This window comes from Eriocheir sinensis, chromosome 61 (genome assembly GCF_024679095.1).
Source record: "Eriocheir sinensis breed Jianghai 21 chromosome 61, ASM2467909v1, whole genome shotgun sequence".
NCBI classification, from domain to species: domain Eukaryota; kingdom Metazoa; phylum Arthropoda; class Malacostraca; order Decapoda; family Varunidae; genus Eriocheir; species Eriocheir sinensis.
The window spans coordinates 956,535-978,703 of record NC_066569.1 but is presented as its reverse complement, the minus strand read 5'-3'; the positions used below and the strand labels follow the sequence as shown (position 1 = coordinate 978,703).

The 22,169-nt window shown below is 49.5% G+C and overlaps 2 protein-coding genes across 2 annotated transcripts in view; one reads left to right on the top strand and one right to left on the bottom strand.

Annotated features, from left to right (window-relative positions):
* Positions 1-10,169, top strand: part of LOC126985997 (C-type mannose receptor 2-like) — a 66,884-nt gene extending 56,715 nt beyond the window's left edge. The window contains exon 8 of the mRNA XM_050841682.1: positions 10,064-10,169. Coding sequence (XP_050697639.1) covers positions 10,064-10,169 — 106 coding nt within the window. The remainder of the gene's footprint in view (positions 1-10,063) is intronic.
* A 5,220-nt stretch (positions 10,170-15,389) lies between these two features.
* On the bottom strand, positions 15,390-16,233 carry LOC126986067 (uncharacterized). The gene has a single exon (XM_050841748.1). The coding sequence runs from the start codon at positions 16,170-16,172 to the stop codon at positions 15,390-15,392; it is 783 nt and encodes a 260-aa protein (XP_050697705.1). The 5' UTR covers positions 16,173-16,233.
* Positions 16,234-22,169: the final 5,936 nt, after the last annotated feature.

Below are 22,169 nucleotides of genomic sequence, written 5' to 3'. Positions count from 1 at the left end.
AAATTGTAGGTACTGTATGCCAGTTACGTATTTAGCCATAGATATGTAATGCCCCGACGAGCTTATTTTCCATCCTTCCTATTTCTCAACACGGCCTCTGCGTGTATCGAAATAACACGAGAAATTAATCAAGATCAGGGTATTCGCCGGCTGCCTGGGATTGAACCCGCGACCAGCGTGACGGGAGAGCCACTCCTTACCGAGTCGGCCAAAGAGGTACCCCCCTGGCAAAGTGGGTTATGGGAGGCTCGTTCATCAGGCCGTCGCCGCACTACAGATATGTGCTGAAAACCATGAATAATAAGTTAAAAGTGGTGCAGTGGGCGGGGCGTTGAAGTTTTCATTTCGGGCCCAGCAAGAGCCCTGTAGTGGCTTTAAACGAAAACAGTTGGATGAATAAATGTGTGGAGAGCCATATATGTGTGGCGGGGCAAGGGTTTTGTGGCCGGGCGAGGTAAAAGTCTGTAGGGGGAGGCTGTTTCAGTCAGTGTGGTGCGTGGAAAGTATGAATCTGTACATGCGCCAGTGTTAGTGTGATATGTTTGGTATTTCTGGCTGAGTGTGTTACAAGTACGCTGACTGTTCATGTCCTGTAAGTATGTGTGTGGGTCAATGTCAATGTAAGTGTATATGAGCTTGTACAGAATTTTAAGTGTGTGCTTGTCTGCACATGTGAAGAGGTTACATATTAATCTGTTGTTTGATCTGTGTTATGATGCCTGGTGTTCAAGTTCATTGTTTATAATGAACCGAGCCACCTTAGTGTTGATTAGTGCTAACTTATAAATGTTTGTGTGTGTGTGTGTAAGGATCCCACACCGTGGAGCAGCATGCTAGTGTTGGTCTCACAAGTGTGTTGTACATCAGCGCTTATTTGTCTCTGGCCCTTAAGCCTGCGTCAAGTGAGAACCTATTACCCTGAGACACAGGCAAGTATCTAATGTCTAAGTTAAAAGGGTATTATTCTAGTGTTTGCCCATACTCACCCCTCGCAACCAAAATTGGCTAGGGGGCCATTGAGAGTTCGGTGAATGCGGTGGTAAACATGAAATGCGTCGCAAATGCATAGTTTTTGAGTTATGAGGGGTTGAAAAATACCCTAGATGTAGGGAAATTCCTTACAATTACTTAGATGTAGAGAAATTTCATACATTCCAGGGTTTTTTTACAACGTACGGGAACCACGCAAGGTAATTATTGAAAATCACTCCGCACCTCGAAAATACGATATTACGCCTCCATATTGTACTTAAGGGCATATTATACATACGGACGATGTGTTTACATGGCGACGCCATTGCAATATGAGCAGCGTTGCCAACGATCCGGTTAGCAATGATACGCTAGGTGAGACCAGGTCCACCACGCGTGGTTATTATTATATATTTTTTTTTGGAACACGCACCTTTACCTACTACTATTTCCGATGGTACGCTAGGTTGGCGATGGTACGCTTAGTTAGCCATTAGCCCACGCATGTGAGACCAGGTCCACCACGCATGGTTATTTTTTTTTTTAGAACACGCACCTTTAAGAGGGGGGGGGTCCAGGGGGGGGCACAGCCCCCCCTTGGTCAGCAGGGGGGTCGAGGGGGGCGAAGCCCCTTCGTTAGCAGGTCGTAAAGTTCGGTTAGAGTAGCTTAAATATGCTCCCCCACCCAAATACCCCGAGTTCACGCAGGTCCCCGAAGATCGTTGGGGGAAGGGGATTAATTCGGCTTCTTTACTTTTAAGTACTTTTTTTTTTTTTACTATGATATATGGAGGCGTATTATCGTATTCTGGAGGCGCAGAGTCAATATCCACAATCACCTTGTATACTGGGAATACGAGCCCGTGAAGCAGATTCAAAATCCGGTCAGTAAGGATTCACGTGTTTGAACAGCTCGGGCAAGAGGTTCGAGAGCCTGCACTTCCTGCACAAGCCGCAGTATTGTTAAAGGCGCGGTGTTGGATGGATCCCGGCTAGCTGGTGGTTTTACTTGTGTCAGTGATAAACAATGAAGATACACTGTGTTTGGTGCCACGGAGTCTACTTGGAGGACAGAAACCTTGCGATGAGGTGACAACCTACTAGTGAGTGGGCATGAGTGTGGTGAAGGCGTTTATGTGAGCACAGATGGCTGCCGGTGCCACGCCAGATGGTGAGGTGAGCATCGTTTGGTGGGTTCACGACGCTTCTCTCCCAAAGCAAGCTTGGGGATCCACTGAGTGCGTGGTTTTCGTATGGGAAACACTAAATTCGTCGCAAACGCTTATTTTAGTGGTGGTGGGAGGAAAAATTCCCTAAATTTAGGGAATTTTCCTAGATCTAGGGAGTTTTTATCCCCCCCCCCCACACACACTAAAAAAAATACGCGAATGCGACGGATTTCGTGTCCCCCACCCGAAACCCCGCATTCCCACCAGGTCCCCAGGCTTGTATGGGGGGGAGGGGGGAGTATGGGCAAACACTAGAATTTTACCGTTAAAAGAGTTTGCTTTCCCGGAAAACCCATTTATCCATCAGCCTGATAGGGAAGATGAACAGGTGGTGTGCCGTCTGCCTGGCTGGGCCTATGAATTTTAGAGTAAAAGAGTCGACATTAAGATGGTACAGCAAGACACAGAAGCTAGAGGGAGTAGACTGTAGGCATGTAGAAGACTGGGGAGCAAACTAATGTTTAAAGCAAGAACGAGAACCCTGGAGGTAAATGACAGGAACAGGGACGGGGGAAACCAGAACTGTAGCTGTAGGACAGGGGAGAAAGAATCAATGGAACACCTAAAAGTAGAATGCAGCAACTATATGAGAGGCAGAGAGGGGAGTTATTAGTAACACCAGAGAGGAGTGGGCTAAGAGGCTAGAGGAGGACAACGGGGCAATCGCACGATACGTGTTGGGGCTGTAAGGAGATCCAGTGCTGGGAGAAAAGGGCACAAATGCTTGAATAAGTGCACGGATAAGCAATGTCAGTAAGTTATTCCAGCAACAAACTGAAAAGTAAAGTGCGATAGTGTATAGTAGTCAAGAAAAATTAAGCTACACAGCATAATTGAAAGGAAAAGTGTGTGAATAAACAGAAGAGACGCCCGAGAGGAGGAGGACCTAAGGAGCGATACAGGTCAAAAGAAGAAGATGTTTACATATCCGCCTAAATGCGTTCCATTTACGGCGCGAAAACCCGGACCTGGGTCTGGGTTTAACCCCGAACCTGGTTCCAGCTTTTGTGTCTAATGGAAGACGCTACTACTATAGTCCGGCAAATCTTAAGTGGCGGCTCTGACGTAGACAGCCCGCTAGACCCTGTGCCACGTTTCCAACTGACCTCGCACACCATGCCTCTCACACCCTTCTCTCTCTCTCTCTCTCTCTCTCTCTCTCTCTCTCTCTCTCTCTCTCTCTGTGTGTGTATGTGTGTGTGTGTGTGTGTGTGTGTGTGTGTGTGTCATTCTCTCTCTCTCTCTCTCTCTCTCTCTCTCTCTCTCTCTCTCTCTCTCTCTCTGTGTGTGTGTGTGTGTGTGTGTGCGAGAGAGAGAGAAAAGTGGGGGTGTACTCTCATACGGGGAGTATGGTGCACGACAATGCATAATAATAATAATAATAATAATAATAATAATAATAATAATAATAATAATAAACCTCTTTAAAAAATGCACCCTTGGGTGGTGTGGAAATAAGGTCAAAGTGTAATATTTTAATGTTCTTAGCGACCACTCCTTCCCCACTCCCTGGCCATCCCCAGCGGAACCTCACCATTCACCTGGATGACTCACATCAAAATTTGCTTGACGGTCCTGGCATTCCATATACAGGTACAGTCTCCATATTTTATCATAATTATGCCATATGGCTGATATTGTATGGCAGATGGCAGACACACCAAAAAATGGCAGAAATGCGATAATTAAAGCAGGCAGAGCAACTGGCAACTGCGGTGTGTTGGGTTGACTTGAGCTGACAACGCCGCGGTGGCAACGCTGCCAAGTGTTGTACAAATTTCTTTGTATTCACTCACAGATAGAGAATCAATCATAAAAACCATATCTGTTTTTATACTAGAGTGAGAGAGAAAGAGAGAGACACGAGGAGAGAGAGAGAGAAGGACCGGTGTGAAAGGCACGGTGCGCGAGGTCAGTTGGAGACATAGCACCAGTGTCTAGCGGGCTGTCTACGTCAGAGCCGCCACTTAAGATTTGCCGGACAATAGGGCGGGAGCTACCAACCTTTGGGAATCGTCCGCAATTCTGTGGTATGCTAGGTCACGAGTGTGGTTGTCTAGCTAACAACACACTGCTGGGTGTGCGAGTGTTTAAGAAATCGAAACATAACTTTCGGGTGCTAGCACACCATAGTGGTGTGGATTTCGATCAGACCGTCTGACCTTGTACATTATATCCGAAATCCGTTATAAGCGGTTCCGTTATATCGAGGGTTTACTGTATATATATATATATATATATATATATATATATATATATATATATATATATATATATATATATATTATACTTATTTATATAAGTGTGTGTGTGTGTGTGTGTGTGTGTGTGTGTGTGTGTAATTCACCTCTTGGTATGCTGCGGGTCTCTCTCGAGACAGCCAGCCGTGATCCCCTACGGAAGAGCACAGAGCTCATTGTACCGATCTTTGGGTAGGACTGACGGCCGTACCATAAGGCAGCCTCTAAATCTTCCTCTTACTCTTCCCTTAAACAGTGTCCCCTTTCTGCCGGATACTATAAGGTGATCTCGGCCCCTTCCTCCGTTATGGTTTCTTCCGAGTTGGGTTGGTAGCCTCTGTAAACATCTCTACACGGAAATATTGATAATTGAAGCATTTTACATATATTAGTGTAATCATACATATTTTTCAATGTATAATCACGAAGAAAATGGTTGATTGAAAGGCAAATATAGGTATAATTGGGAACATAGCGTGAGTGATACGGTTGGCATCCCTGCGCGGCCCGTGTTTCCACTAGGCCTACGAGAGGGGAGGCCCAGGGGATTGGGAGTGACGTCAGCACCCCTTGGTTTCCACCTCTCTCCAAGCACACAGCCAGGAGTCCACATGTGCCCGGCGTTTTCACTTCTCTGCCCCTCGCTACCATCGCGTCAAGCAAGGGGCCGTTAGAAAAGTGCTCGAGCCCCATCGGAGCTATAGGAAAAGACTACCTAGCTCCTTGAGTTGACCAAGGAGGCGTGTTGACACGGCAACTCGGCAAGGGTTAAAAATCATGATACAACCCTTAACTCTTAAACAACATTTTAAATCATTTATTTAAAAAAAACTTTTGCAGATTCATATTAGATCAAATACGTTTTATTATAATTCCTGGATCATTTATTACTATATTAATGAGAGAAATGCAGAATTGACGCATAAAATATGCGAAGGGGCTCACGAAGATGTGCCGATCTCGACCCCTTGCCAGATTCCAACAATTTCGCCCCTCAACACCTTTCCTTCGCTTACGGAGAGGGCCCCTCGAAGATTATGGTATGAGAAATTGGCCGAAGAGCTTCTATAGTCGAGGAGGCTGCCTTATGGTACGGCCGTGAGACCACTCACACACAACACACCGCAACAACTCCTTGCCTGACGTCGCGTACCTACTCACTGCTAGGTGAACAGGGGCTACACGTGAAAGAAGATAAACCCAACTTATCTTCACCCGACCGGGGAATCGAACCCCGGTCCTTCTGGTTGTGAGGCAGACGCTCTATCCACTGAGCTACCGTGTGTGTGTGTGTGTGTGTGTGTGTGTGTGTGTGTGTGTCTCTCTCTCTCTCTCTCTCTCTCTCTCGCTCTCTATATAGATATATATATATATATATATATATATATATATATATATATATATATATATATATATATAAATACATATCTATATATAAATACATATATATATATATATATATATATATATATATATATATATATATATATATATATATATATATATATATATATATATATATATATATATATATATATATATATATATATATATATATATCTATATATATATATACACACACACACACACACACACACACACACACACACGCACGCAACTGGTTAGAGCGCTTGGCGCAACTGCTTAGAGCGCTGCGCTGCCGGGCTTCACGGCCTGACAGGGCGGCGGTTCGAGCCCGCTCAAGCCGGATTCTTTCCGTTGACTAGGAGTGGTTACCGTACTGCCCCCCCTTGAGCAAGGGGGATGGGGTGTGTGGTGGGTGTGTGGTGTGTGAGGTCCTGGAAGTACCCATAGATCGACGATAAAGAGCACGTGCTCATGTCGGGAGGGTACCTGCTGGCGATTACGAGTCCAACACGTGATCAGGCCGTGGTGGTGAAATACACACACACACACACACACACACACACACACAGAGAGAGAGAGAGAGAGAGAGAGAGAGAGAGAGAGAGAGAGAGAGAGAGAGAGAGAGAGAGAGAGAGAGAGAGAGAGAGAGAGAGAGAGAGAGAGAGACTTTTTAATAAGGAAAAACTGGACAAGTACAAATATGGAGACGGGACCACACGAGTGGTCCCGTCCCGTAAGCCCCAGGCCCTGTAAAATTACAACTAGGTAAATACACACACACTTACGCACACGAGAAAGCTGAAAATGTTTCATTATCCCATGGAATATCTCGTTTTATCTATCATTCTCCGCCTGCTCTGTATATCATACTGCTGTTGACGTCATTATATGCGCGTGGGAAGACCTGGTATATTCTGTTGATCTTGGTCCAAGAGACCTCTCAAGAGTGCCTACCGGCGCTAATGGCAGAGCCTTAAAAAATGGAAAGTTAAGCCCTGCCCTACAGTGAAGCTAGGAAGTCTGGCAGCAGCAACAGTTAGGTTGAATTAAGCTTTAGGAAAGCAGAAATTAAATTGCGCACATTTGTCAGCAGAGCTTCCTGAACCACACTTTTGACCTCACCCTGCTTGAGCCGAGCGGAGCTGCCCTTCCACCGCATTGGGAGTTTTATTTATTTTTTTCTTGGTACACTCACCTCAAACCGTTTAATAATGGATTAGCTTCATCATTATCGATGAAATAACATTGCACGAATTTCACTTTCGTCAGAGGTCAGCTTGACTGTAACGAGGACATTAGTAGGAGCGACGGATCGTGTATAACACCAAACATGCCACAAAGCCCCATCCTCGCGATAGCCCCCTTTAACATTACGACTAACGGAATACAGAAATTACTTTAAGGACTTGACACTACTAAATCGACTGGCCCCGACAAAATTCCCGCCTTCATCCTAAAATCCTTTTCCCCCATCTCTCATGTAAAAGTTTCGAACACATAATTCATAAACACATAATGAATCACCTTGACACAAACAACATCCTTACTGACTCACAACACGGCTTTCGATCCAAACGCTCATGTGAATCGCAACTCAATACTACATTTCACGACATTATGAGGCTACTTGACCGACGTGACATTAAACAAGTTGACACTATTGTTTTAGATTTTGCCAAAGCCGTCGACAAAGTCCCACACAAAAGACTGATATTAAAATTGAAATATTACGGTATTTCAGGACTTATTCTTCACTGGATCACTGCATTTCTTACTAACCGGACTCAACGTGTTCTTCTTGACGGCTCTTCATCTGACACTGTCCCTGTTTCTTCAGGTATCCCACAAGGCACCGTTCTAGGCCCTTTTCTGTTCCTCCTGTACATTAACGATTTTCCACTCTCAACGCCTAACTCTTCTACTAGACTGTTTGCCGACGATATTTTACTGTTGAGAGCAGTAAAGACTAATGACGAATGCAAACATCTAAAAAAAAAAAAAAATTGGACGCCTTTCTGCGGTGGGAGCGCACCTGGCAGATGCATTTCTGCCCTGACAAGTGCAAATTGTTAAGATTCACCAGAGCTCACAACCCCATCCATCACACTTACACTCTTCTTAACACAGACCTTGAATCAGTGCACACACACATCTTGGTGTCCACCTCTCCACTAACTTAAAATTTAACACTCATATAGACCATATCAGTGCCACAGCCAACCGAACACTGGGGTTCCTGAGGAGGAATCTACATAACTGCACACCTGACATAAAACACATAGCGATAACACACTTGTGAGACCAACACTGGAATACTGCTCCACGGTGTGGGATCCTTACACACACAAAAACATTGATAGATCAGAACAAATCAACACCAAGGCGGCTAGGTTCATTACAAACAATTACACTCGAACGCCTGGTATCACAACACGGATCAAACAACAGATAAACATGGAACTTCTTCACAAACGCAGACAAGCACACAGACTTACACTTATGTACAATATCACAAAAACTCACATTGACATTGATCCACATACATACGTATACACAACGCAAACAGTCAACGTACTAGTAAAGGTGGCGTCACACTGGACCAAATCTGGCGAGCACGAGCTTTTGCTGGAGGGATGGCTTGCTCCCGAGCTTTTGCTTGGACGGGGAGCAGCTCGGCGAGCCGCAAGCAGGCAGTCAAATGAGCTCTTTGGTGCACCGATATGTGAATAATATATATTACCTAGTGTATAGAATCCATATACCCATAATATTAGAAAACTTATTCACATACTCCTTTTATGTTTGACGGTGTTTGTAATATTTTATAATGTTGAGAAAAGTAGTGTTGGATTTTATTTTGATTTCCAAGACCAAGACCAAGACCTGAGCCAGCTGACTCGCCATGGCCACCTCTCCTCGTTCAAAAGTTCACTTGTCCTTCATTGTACACTCTTTGATAGCAAGAGTCAGGGACCTTCCCGAGTTATGGGACCACAGCCATCCAGATTTCTGTAAGTCTACGCTGAAGAAAGTTATGATGTTATGATGTACACATCATGGGTCTCCTTCCCTTCTCTTCAGCCATGACCGAACCCAGACTCGTCTTTTCTTCTTCTGCGCTCGTTGAATAACAGCAAGTAATGCCGTCACAGCTGCACACTTAGCCGTAATGCGAAGCGTAGGTGTAGTAGGCGCCATGGTTGAGGCTTTGTTTACAATGTTGCTCGTCGCTCGCCCCTCGTCAGTGTGACGACAACAGTGACTTGCTCGCGAGCAAAAGCTGCCAGCAAGAGCTCGTGCTCGCCAGATTTGGGTCCAGTGTGACGCCAGCTTAACACACAACCAAAAATACTAAACATATCACACTAACACTGACGCATACAAGCACTCATACTTTCCACGCACCATACCTGACTGGAACAGCCTCCCTCAACAGATTTTAGACTGCGGTACAATAGATTCATTCCGAAAACAAATACACACTCATTTATCACCACAACACACCAATACTAACAATTACACCTGACTCATTTTCCTCCCCTGTACACTCGGCTCCCGTGTCCCCCCAGCAGCCAACATAAATATGGGTGTTATGCACCTGTACGGTGCATTGCGCATTACGTATCAAGATCAAGATCAAGAAGAGTGGTTCCTTGTTACTTGTTTTTGAGCGGGACAGTCAAGTCATCTGTCGCCATACAAATATTGTAATACCAGCAGTCTACGTTCTGCCTGATTTTCCATCTGCTCCAACTCCAGCAAGTCTTGCTTCAGAAGTTTTGCAAGTGACCGCAACAAAATATTAATGCCTCTTTTTCCAATCAACACCGTATCCAAGTGACAGTTGATAAGACGATTCAACAACTCGCTCTGGGTGTCTAGTCTTAAGAGTCCCCCGTTCACCAAAGACTTTTCGTATCATTGTCCGATTTAGCAACACTTTCCTTGTTATCACAATGCGCTTTGGCAACATTGTTTGGCAGGTTCACAGGATTGGCAGCTAGACTTAGGGAAAAATCCTTTCCCTCGTTAGGTGTGTATTCGACATTTATAAAGAGCGGCGTAGGGGAAATAGTGGAGGCAATTAAATCCACATCCAGTTCCGACAAAATGTGGAATCACTCAACAGCTGCATTCGATTATATACATCCAAAAGTCAAATCCCTAAATCACATCATATTACGAAGGTGCCGCTCCTCCACGATAACTAACGAAATAGTGACTACTAATCACCTTTCGTTGTGTGTTCTTCAGGTGGTCGCCAAACGAACCTAACGACAGTGGTGGTGCAGAGGATTGCACCACGTTGCGGAAGAGTGAGGGCTGGAATGATATCATATGCAGCAGTAAATTTGGGTGAGTATTTTTCTTGTTGTAGTGTGTTCATGGTGGTGGTGGTGGTGGTGGTGGTGTACTTAAACGACTCAAGACGAAGGGGCTTGAACACATAATGTATATGCCACAAAAAGCCAACTTTTTTGAGAAGGAACAATTAAGAAAAGTACATTAAAGGTGTTGGAGGAGTAAGAGAGGTCAGTGTAACCTCTATATTTATCAGCATTTGTGACGCTAATAGTATTGATCTCCGGCTGTGTAGAATTGTGTGACAAATAAACAGACAGTGAAAAATAGAGAACGACCAAGGTCAAGACGCGCCCTGCCCACCCGCTGTGACCCGACCAAGGTCAACATACAAGACGCGTCCTGCCCACCCGCTGTGACCCGACCAAGGTCAACATACAAGACGCGTCCTGCCCACCCGCTGTGACCCGACCAAGGTCAACATACAAGACGCGTTCTGCCCACCCGCTGTGACTCGACCAAGGTCAACATACAAGACGCATCCTGCCCACCCTCTGTGACCGATCAAGGTCAGCATACTTAACGCGTCTGCCCACCCGCTGTGACCATCACTAATGGCAGGATTGGGAAGCTCCTGTCGAATGTATTACTGCCTTGCATCTATAAACACTAACACAGCCGTCCAGTAGTAAATTCAACCTTTGACTTGTACTTTTCATATCAAGTAGCTAAGAATATGTACAAAAACTTACTTACAAATAAAGAAAATAGGTTATCAAAGTCTCTCCACCCCCAGTCCCACTAACAATAAACCAAATAGTGTACGACTATATCAAGTAATTTTTTTCTTTATTTTTATTTTTTTCAGAAGCATATTCTTTGGGTATACATTTCCTGACAGGTTGGAAGCATTGGACTTTATTTCACAATTAGTTATTGTTACGCCACCCCCCCCACACACACCATCCACGGGCAGGCAGGCGGCGTGTTCCCCAGAACAACCACACGGGCGCCGGTCACTCACAGCGGCCCACACAGAACACCGAGGGGAGGAGGGAACGAGGCAGGGCACAAAGGATACACGTTCAACACTAAGTTCTAGTTTAATGACAGGTTCCTCACACAGTACAGCAACTTTCAACGGCACAGAACAGTTAATCAGGCACAGTACAGGGGCACGGCAGACACGCACACCGGATGCACACAGCTCGCGAGCGGAGCAGCTCAACACTCTCCAAGCCCAGACACGCGTCTCCTCCACTGCCCCTCAGCCACCCTTGCTCGCAACAGCCGACTCAGCACTTCCTGCCCGGCGGCCGGTGGCCCCGGGCTCCCCTCTGTCTCTCTTGTCCCAACAAGTAGTTGCACCATGCTGAGCTAACATTGCATCATGCTACAATTTCATCACATTACAGCACATTCGTAACACTATCCCCTCCTTCAAAAGGCAGTCGACCCGGCTGCCCCAACATTCAACAAACAAAACACATGAAATAAATCAAACTAATCAGTCCCCTGGGGCATCACTAAAGTCTCTTAACCATCCCGGCCGTCGCCTCTCTCGCCGAGGGCGCCGCTGGGGAGATGCGGGCGGCGGCAGGCAGGCGGTGGCTCCCAGAGCGGCGTCGTCGGCCCCAAGTCCTTGCTCAGGGTCGTCACTGACGTCTGCCGCTTCGCTCGCACCGCCCATGTTCTCGTTCGCCCCGTGGTCGACCTCTGACACGTCCTCGTCGCTGCTGCTGGGGCCTACGTCCTCTCCTTCCTCGTCGTGGCCCCAGGAGTAGCGCCCTGGACCGTGGTAACGCCACAGCCGGTCCATGTGGACAACAGACGGGCGCTTTCGTCCCCGTCGAATCCGGTAGGTGACGTCAGAGAGGGCTGCCACCACCGTGTACGGCCCCTCCCAGGGGCTCTGTAGCTTCGGCGAGAGCCCTCGTTTACGGCGGGGGTTATGCAGCCACACTCTGTCACCCACGGAGTACCTCACGTCCCTCATGCGCCGGTCGTATGTCTCCTTCATGGCCTGGCCTGCCACCTTGAGCTTGCCCCGTACGCGTCGGTGCACCTCAGCCAGGCTTTCCTGCAGTGCCGCTGCGAAGCCAGAGGTGACGGTGGGCAAGCTCACGTCGGGGGGCCGCCCCGTGGCCAAATCCACCGGTAGCCTTAGCTCCCGGCCGAACATGAGGCGGGCGGGCGTGTAGTCCGTTGTCTCATGCACAGCGGACCGGTACGCCATCAGCATAGCGGGCAGCTTGACGTCCCAGTCTTCTTGGCCTTCCCCGCAATACTTGGCCAGCTGTTGCGCAAGGGTCCGATTGAAGCGCTCCACCATGCCGTCAGACTGCGGATGGAGGGGCGTCGTCCGGGTCTTGCGCACCCCCAACAGCTCGCAACACTCCCGGAACACTCGGGACTCAAACTCACGGCCTTGGTCAGAGTGCAGTTCCGCGGGTACACCAAACCGGGTAAAGAATTCATTCACCAGCACACCCGTCACGGTCTCAGCCTCGTGGTTAGGGAGTGCACACGCCTCGGGCCACTTGGTGAAATAGTCCATCACCACACAGATGTACCGGTTACCCCGTGGCGTGAGAGGCAGCGGGCCGGCAATGTCCACGGCCACCCGCTCCATGGGCGCCCCCACGCAGTACACCTGTAACGGAGCTCGGTTTCTCTTGGCGGGGCCCTTCTTTGCACTGCACACGTCACACGCTTTACACCACTCGGACACGTCACTTCGCATTCCCACCCAGAAGAAGCGTTGACGGAGACGGCACAGGGTCTTTTTCTCGCCCAAGTGGCCACTGGTAAGTCCGGCATGTAACTCCCTCAGCACCTCAGCGCGCAAGGCTCGGGGCACTAACACAACCCACGCGTCACCACCCACGCCGCTCAACGCCACCCAGCGCTTTACTAACACACCTCTCGTATACTCGCAAAGTTTCCCACTGATCTACTAGGCACTTGGTGGCGGGGCTCTCCACCGCCACTGCCTCCCAGCCGGGGCGCTCCCCGCCAGCCTCGAGCCACTGGATAATGGGAGCGAGATCAGCGTCCTCACGCTGCGCCTTACGCCACTTGTCATCCCCCTTAGCGACGCCCGCTAGCACCTGCAGGCGGAGGCACAGAGGGTCAGAGTCCTTCTGGGCACAGTGTGAGCAGCCAGCCTCACACGGGCGTCGACTCAGACTGTCAGCGTTGCTGTGGACACGACCCGGGCGGTGGACGATGCGATAGTTATACTGCTCGAGACGCCCCAACCACCTCGCAAGCTGACCCTCCGGCGCCTTCAGCGTCTTCAACCACTGCAGGGCAGCGTGGTCGGTCCGGACGGTGAACTCAGCGCCGTATAGGTACGGGTGGAAGTGCTCGAGACTCTTCACCACCGCCAGCAGCTCCTTCCTCGTCACGCAGTAGTTGCGCTCAGGTCTACTGAACTTGGCGCTGTAGTAGGCCACGACGTGCTCCCTTCCGTCCTTCACCTGTGACAGGACCGCCCCGACACCCTCGGCACTGGCGTCGGTGTCCAACAGGTAGGGAAGCTTCGGGTCCGGGTAAGGCAGGACCGGTGCCTCCACCAGTGCCTTCTTCAGGCCGTCGAACGCGGCCTGGCACGCCTCGTCCCACAGGAAGCACGCCCCTTTCCTGGTGAGCCGGTGGAGAGGGGCTGCCACGCTGGCGAAGTCCTGCACGAAGCGGCGGTAGTACGTGCACAGGCCCAGGTAACTCCTAACTTCCGCCACATTGGTGGGAACGGGCCACTTCTCCACCACTGCCACCTTCTGCGGGTCGGTGCACACGCCGTCCCGACTGACGACATGCCCCAGGAACGGCACCTCGTGCTGGAAGAGCGAACACTTTTTGGGGCTGAGCTTGAGGTTGGCCTTCCTCAGCCGCTGTAGTACCTCCTCCAGCCGCTCCAGCTCCTCCTCGAAGGTGCTCCCGAAGACGATGACGTCATCGATGTAGACGAGCACTGTCTTCCACTGCAGGCCCTCCAACACCCTCTCCATCAGGCGCTCGAAACAGCCAGGGGCGTTGCAGAGACCAAAGGGCATGACGTTGAACTGCCACAAACCCTGCCCGAAAGAGAAAGCGGTCTTCGGCTTATCCTCCTCTGCCATCTCCACCTGGTGGTAACCCGACTTCAGGTCGAGTGTGGAGAACCACCTGGCCCCCACCAGTGCGTCGAGCGTGTCGTCGATCCTAAGCAGGGGGTAAGAGTCCTTGACAGTCACATCATTCAGCGCCCGGTAGTCCACACAGAAGCGCTGCGTGCCGTCCTTCTTCTTAACCAGGACTACCGCTGAGGACCAAGGACTGTCTGACCGCTCAATCACCCCCTGCGCCGCCAGCTCGTTGACAGTGCGCTGCATTTCCTCCCGCCTGGCTGGTGCAATACGTCGGGGCGGGCTCTTGATGGGCACACTATTTCCCGTGTTGATGCTATGCTTCACCAACCCCGTGCGGCCCAGATCCAAGTCACCCCTGCTGAACACGTCCGCGTACTGGGCCAGGGTGTGGCGCATCTTCTCCGTCTGCGCCTTCGTCAGGTTAGCGGCGCTCCGGTGCGCCAAATCCTCCAGGAAGTCGGGCAGCGGCCCCACAGCGGCCGACTCCTCGCTGCCCGACGTCTCCTCTGGGCGCTCCACCTCCTCACAGGTGCCCAGCTTGGCACCAGCGGGTACCTTCCGGGCCTCGTCGGAGAAGTTAGCTACCAGCACCGTAACTAACTCCTCCCCCGCCCCAACGAGGCTCCGTCCGACTGCCACACCGTCAGCCAGCCGCAGGTTTTCCGTGGGCTCCACCATGCCTTCCGCTCCACGCATCGCTCTGGACAGACGACACCAGACCCTGGCCTCCGTCCTAGGGGCAAGGTGCAGACGCTTAGCCGCGACTACCTCTGCACAGCCAACCCCCGGAAGCAAAGGCACGTCTTGACCGCGTACCCTCACCAGCTTCCGTCCGAGGTCGACACAAGCCTTGCTCTGCGTCAGGTAGTCGAGGCCCAGCAAACACGGCTCGTCCAGATCGGCGACGTACACCGGCAGCCGCTCCACAGCGCTGCCTACGCCGATACGAACCTCCACTGGGCCCTTGAGCTGCACACAGTGCCCCGTGACGCCGCACAGCCTCTGTGGCGCGTCTGGGAGTCGAGTGGCGGCCAGCATATCAGGCCGCACCAAGGTCTTCTCAGCCCCGGTGTCCACTGTCAGGCGGCATGGCTTCCCGTCCACTGAGCCCTCCACCTGCATCGCACTGGTTATCCGGCGGCAGCTTACGCAAGTCGGGGCCCGGGGACTGACGGCTGGGATTCGGCCCCCTTCTCCAGCCTGTCCGGGTTTCCCGCCTGCACTACCTCCTTTGGCTTGGGGCAGGCGCTCGAACGGTGGCCAGATTTGCCACAGTCCTTGCAGCAAGGCTGAAAGGCGTCAGAACTCAGTCGGTCAAGGGAACGCGTCCTTCGCTCCCTCGGACAACGACTGCGCATGTGCCCCTTCTTGCCACAGCCCCAACACGAGCCGAGAAAACCGTCCGGGCTCGCCTTCCTCGACGTCGCCTTCTTCTCCACCTTCGCCTTCCGGCCCCGGAGGTCACGGCGGGGCTGGGGGGCCGCCCCTAGGCCGCTGGTCGTCTTCAGGAAGGCCTCGAATTCCAAGGCCCTCGCCAGCGCCACCTGCAGGTCCCCAGGGTGCGCCTGCTTAACGTAAATCTGCAGCTGCTGGTCGTGCAGAGCGTCAACAAAGAAATCGCGGGCTAGCACCACGATCATCTCTTCCGGGGCAGCAGGATACGACCTTCTGACCAGCGCTTTCACGTCCTGCGCCAGCTGCGACAGTGTCTCGCCGCGCTCCCGAGTCCGCTTCTTCAGGCGAGCTCGGTACACCTCGGCCTGAAGGTGGTGCCCGAAACGTCGCCACAGGGCCTCCGCCATGCTCCCGTAAGAGGCACGTTGGGCCGGCGGCAGGTGCCCCAACACTTCCACAGCTGGGCCCCGAAGCGCTGTTGCCAACTGCAGCGCCTTCTCAGCCTCGTCCCAGCCCTTGGCAGCAGCTAGCATCTCAAACTGGGCAACATAGGCCTCCCAGGCCACCTTCCCGTCATACTCCGCCGGCTTGCGCCTCCCCAAACGGCGGGAAACCGAGGGGCTGGATGAGGGGGAAAGCGGAGCACGTGGGCTGTGAGCCGGCCGGCATGGAGAGGGCGGCGGTGACGGCGGCAGAGAGGCGAGGTGAGTGGGTCCGACTCCGGCGCCAGTTGGACCCAAGGGGGCAGCTCCGATAGCTCCCCAACCTCCTGCGGCAGCTGCTGGCTCTGACACAACGCTGCGAGGCCCCAGGGGTTCTTGCCAGGGGCCCCACGAGGACCCCAGCAAGTCCGTCACCCTGGTGCTTGCCGCCAGCACACGTGACGCTTCTTGTTCCTCCCCGCGTGACGTTGCCAGCTCTCGCCGCTGCCTCTCCGCCTCCACCTCCTCCCTCAGGCCCTGGACCTCGCCTTTCAGAGTCTGCACCTCTCCCAGCAGTTCACTCTTAACGCTGTCGCAGGTCTTGTCGGTGTACTGCTGGGTTTCCGCCTTCAGGGACGAGAGACTGCTCTGGAGGACCTCGGCAAGATGGCGTGCCTGCTCGTGTGCCCTCTCATCTGCCCTCTGTTCTGCCCTCTGAGCCTGCTCGCGTGCCCTCTCGTCTGCCCCCTGCTCCAATTCCTGCCTCAGACTGAACAGCATGGCAGCGAACAAGTCCATCTGGCTCGGCTTCGCATCAACCGTGTCAGCCTCGGCCTTGCCCTCCTCCTCACCCTCACGGCGGCCATTTTGGGACGCCATGACGACTCAGCGCACTTCACTGTTCACTTATCCCCACTCCTTTGACACCAAGCGTTACGCCACCCCCCCCACACACACCATCCACGGGCAGGCAGGCGGCGTACGTGTTCCCCAGAACAACCACACGGGCGCCGGTCACTCACAGCGGCCCACACAGAACACCGAGGGGAGGAGGGAACGAGGCAGGGCACAAAGGATACACGTTCAACACTAAGTTTTAGTTTAATGACAGGTTCCTCACACAGTACAGCAACTTTCAAGGGCACAGTACAGGGGCACGGCAGACACGCACACCGGATGCACACAGCTCGCGAGCGGAGCAGCTCAACACTCTCCAAGCCCAGACACGCGTCTCCTCCACTGCCCCTCAGCCACCCTTGCTCGCAATAGCCGACTCAGCACTTCCTGCCCGGCGGCCGGTGGCCCCGGACTCCCCTCTGTCTCTCTTGTCTCAACAAGTAGAGTTGCACCATGCTGAGCTAACATTGCATCATGCTACAATTTCATCACATTACAGCACATTCGTAACATTATGTCTAGGACGCTGGGGGAGCATCGTACCATAATCAGATTAATATTCACGAGAATGAGACAGAAATATAGACTACAGACGTGTTTGTTGTCACCAGAGGGACACCCCAAGCAGGATGCTGAATCATTTTCTTATATACTTGAACATGTAAACAAACCAGTTTTAAGTGATTCAAGCATACCTCATTTGGTAACAACCCGACACAGGGCGCTGGGGCGGGTCAATGGATTCTATCCCTCAAAGAGCCAATGGGGAGATGAGCACAGCGGCCAAGCCCAGCTAAAGCGTATGCTCCCAACTTTACCGTTTTTATGGTAACTACTGTTCATCTAACGCCACTGGCAAAATAACACAGTGTGAAGCCTTGCTATATTATGTAGAATATTGTGAAACCTTGCTGTATTATGTAAAAGTGACAGATGCCATGATGATATTCTTTGTTGTTGGCAGTCTGGTGGCCGAGTGGTTAGCATGCCGTTGGATTAGATAGTTGGTGTAGCTTTTCACAAACAGCCTCGTAAGGATCAGCAGGTCTGCTGTTGCTTGTTCTTCCTTTGTGTTCCCTTTGTGTATATATATATATATATATATATATATATATATATATATATATATATATATATATATATATATATATATATATATATATATATATATATATATATATATATATATATATATATATATATATATATATATATATATATATATATATATATATATATATATATATATATATATATATATATATATATATATATATATATATATATATATATATATATATATATATATATATATATATATATATATATATATATTTTTTTTTTCAGGAGTAGGTAGGATGCAGGAGTAGGTAGGAAGACACCTACCGAATGGGCATGAGCTACTCCCGGTGAGGATATATGGGAAGCGAGGAGGGTGCTGAAGCCCTTCAAAGACCCTTCCCATGTCCTCACTAGCCGTTTCCCTTTTGTCTCATCAACACCAGAGAGCAGTTCAGCATGCTCTCTAAAGACAGTTCCTCTCTCTTTCTACACCACACTACATTCACAAAACACACACACCTTTTCCCAAAATTCAAAATTCAACATGGCGAAAAAAATAACTGCCTCGGAGTCCCCGCCTGGGGGGGGGAACCATAAATTCCCCCAGTGAGGACTCCCCTTCTGGCTGCCGACTTGAGAGGTGTCCTGATAACTCCTCGAACCTCCTTCTTTTCAATTTCTGCAACATTCGCGGTCTCCGTTCTAATTTTCATTCTGTGGAACACCATCTCTCCTCCTCTAAACCTCACCTTCTCTTCCTCACCGAAACACAGGTTTCTGAGGCTACTGACAGCAACCACTACTCTGTTCCCTCCTACTATCTCTATCCTAAATTTCAATCCAAAGCTGGATGTTGCGCCTACGTGCCTACGCGCCTACGTGCGGTGGCCGAACTGGTAGCGTACTGGACCCACATTCGCCGCGTGATGGACGACGCGGGTTCGAATCCTCACGCTACCACTCGGATTTTTCAGTCACCGCCGAGTGGCTTAAAACTACCCACATGCTGTCCTGAAGACCACCCATCAACCCGGACTCTAGAGGAAGCCGTCCAAGCGAATCAAGAACGAGTTCCGGGGGGCAGCATGAGCCAATGCAAGATGGCGCCACTATAAACACTCGCCTGCGCCAGAACGGGCTGGGCCGACCATCAGGCCCCACCTGGAAGAAGCCTTGGGCCGACCATCAGGCCCCACCGGGAAGATGCCTACCGGCGCAATAGGCAACAACGTAAAAAAATAAAAAATAAAAAAATAAAAAAAACGACATCACTTGCTCTCGTGCCCACGACCTTGACTGTTCAGAATTTTCCACCATCTGGCTGAGACTTCATTGTCATTCTATTACTAAATACATCTGTGCTGTTTATCTCTCACCTAACTCTACTAACTATGTAAAACTCTTTGACTATTTGAACTCTAAAGTGGAGCGCATCTTGACCCACTCTCCCTTCGCTGAAATCTCCATCTTGGGAGATCTCAATGTTCACCACCAGCTTTGGCTTTCATCCTCTTTCACTGAGCAGCCTGGTGAACAAGCCTTCAACTTTGCTCTCCTCAACGACCTAGAGCAGTTGGTTCAGCACCCTACTCATATTCCCGACCGTCTTGGAGCCAGGCCCAACATTCTAGACCTCTTCCTTACCTCTAATCCTTCTGCTTACTCTGTTAAACTGTTCTCTCCGTCGGGATCCTCTGATCATAACCATATTTCTGTATCCTGTCCTATCGCTCCTATACATCCTCTGGACCCACCGAGGAGGCGATGCTTCTGGCATTTTGCTTCAGATCGGTGGGACGACCTGAGGATGTACTTTTCCGATTTCCCGTTGAATGATTACTGCTTCCAGGAAAGAGACCCCTCTGTGTGTGCTCTGCGCATCACAGAGGTGATTGTCTCTGGAATGGAGGCATACATTCCACGTACTTTCTCTACTCCTCATGCTAAAAAGCCTTGGTTTAATCATGCTTGTTCTCGTGCTATTAAAGATAGAGAGGCAGCTCACAAAAGGTTCCAGAGCCTTACAACTCCCACTAACTTTGATCTATACATTTCAGCCCGGAATCGTGCCAAATCTATTCTCCGACTTACCAAAACTTCTTTTATAAATAGAAAATGTCAACACCTTACTTCTTCTAATTCTTCCCGTGACTTCTGGCATCTAGCCAAAAATATCTCTTCCAATTTCACTTCTTCCTCTTTCCCTCCTCTCCACCTTGGACGATTCTGGGCATATTCCTCCTACTCATCCCCCCTCTGACTCCTAATGATGTTTTCTATGCCCTCTCTGGCCTCAACTCTCAGAAGGCTTATGGAACTGATGGAGTGCCTCCTATTGTCTATAAAAACTGTGCTTCTGTGCTGACACCTGGCTGGTCAAACTCTTTCGTCTCTGCCTATCAACATATACCTTTCCTTCCTCCTGGAAGTACACCTTCGTACAGCCTGTGCCTAAGAAGGGTGACCGATCCAATCCCTCAAACTACCGCCCTATAGCTTTACTTTTCTGTTTATCTAAAGCTTTTGAATCAATCCTTAACCGGAAGATTCAACAGCACCTTTCCACTTCTAACCTTCTACCTGATCGGCAGTATGGATTCCGCAAGGGGCGTTCTACTGGCGATCTTCTTGCTCTCTTAACTGACTCTTGGTCATCCTCTCTTAGCAGGTTCGGTGAAACTTTCTCTGTTGCGCTAGACATATCGAAAGCCTTCGATAGAGTCTGGCACCAGTCTTTGCTTTCTAAACTGCCCTCTTTCGGATTCTATCCCTCTCTCTGTTCCATTATCTCCAGTTTCCTTTTCGGCCGTTCTATCTCTGCGGTGGTAGACGGTCACTGCTCTTCCCCTAAACCTATCAACAGTGGCGTTCCACAGGGCTCTGTCCTATCACCCACTCTCTTCCTGTTATTCATCAATGATCTTCTTTCCATAACAAACTGTCCTGTCCACTCATGCGCCGACGACTCCACTCTGCATTATTCAACTTCTTTCAATAGAAGACCATCACAACAGGAAGTACACGACTCCAGACTGGAGGCTGCAGAACGCTTAACCTCAGACCTTGCTATCATTTCCGATTGGGCAGAAGGAACCTTGTGTCCTTCAATGCCTCAAAAACTCAATTTCTCCACCTATCAACTCGACACAATCTTCCAAACACCTATCCCCTATTCTTCGACAACACTCAGCTGTCACCTTCTTCAACATTAAACATCCTCGGTCTATCCTTAACTCAAAATCTCAACTGGAAACTTCATATCTCCTCTCTCGCTAAATCAGCTTCCTCGAGGTTGGGCGTTCTGTATCGTCTCCGCCAGTTCTTCTCCCCCGCGCAGTTGCTATCCATATACAGGGGCCTTGTCCGCCCTCGTATGGAGTATGCATCTCACGTGTGGAGGGGCTCCACCCACATAGCTCTTCTGGACAGAGTGGAGGCTAAGGCTCTTCGTCTCATCAGCTCTCCTCCTCCTACTGATAGTCTTCTACCTCTTAAATTCCGCCGCGATGTTGCCTCTCTTTCTATTTTCTATCGATATTTCCACACTGACTGCTCTTCTGAGCTTGCTAACTGCATGCCTCCCCCACTCCCGCGGCCCCGCTGCACACGACTTTCTACTCATGCTCATCCCTATACTGCCCAAACCCCTTATGCAAGAGTTAACCAGCATCTTCACTCTTTCATCCCTCACGCTGGTAAACTCTGGAACAATCTTCCTTCATCTGTATTTCCCCCTGCCTACGACTTGAACTCTTTCAAGAGGAGGGTTTCAGGACACCTCTCCTCCTAAATTTGACCTTGCTTTTGGCCACCTCTTCTGATTCTTTTATGGGAGCAGCGATTAGCGGGCTTTTTTATTATTGTTTTTCCTTTGTTGTAAAAAAAAAATATATATATAAATATATATATATATATATATATATATATATATATATATATATATATATATATGTATATATATATGTGTGTGTGTGTGTGTGTGTATATATATATATATATATATATATATATATATATATATATATATATATATATATATATATATATATATATATATATATATATATATATATATATATATATATATACATATATATATATATATATATATATATATATATATATATATATATATATATATATATATAT

What these genes read in the sequence shown, in the direction of transcription:
- LOC126986067 (XM_050841748.1), bottom strand. Translation starts at nt 16,172, where the DNA reads ATGCTAGCTGCTGCCAAGGGCTGGGACGAGGCTGAGAAGGCGCTGCAG.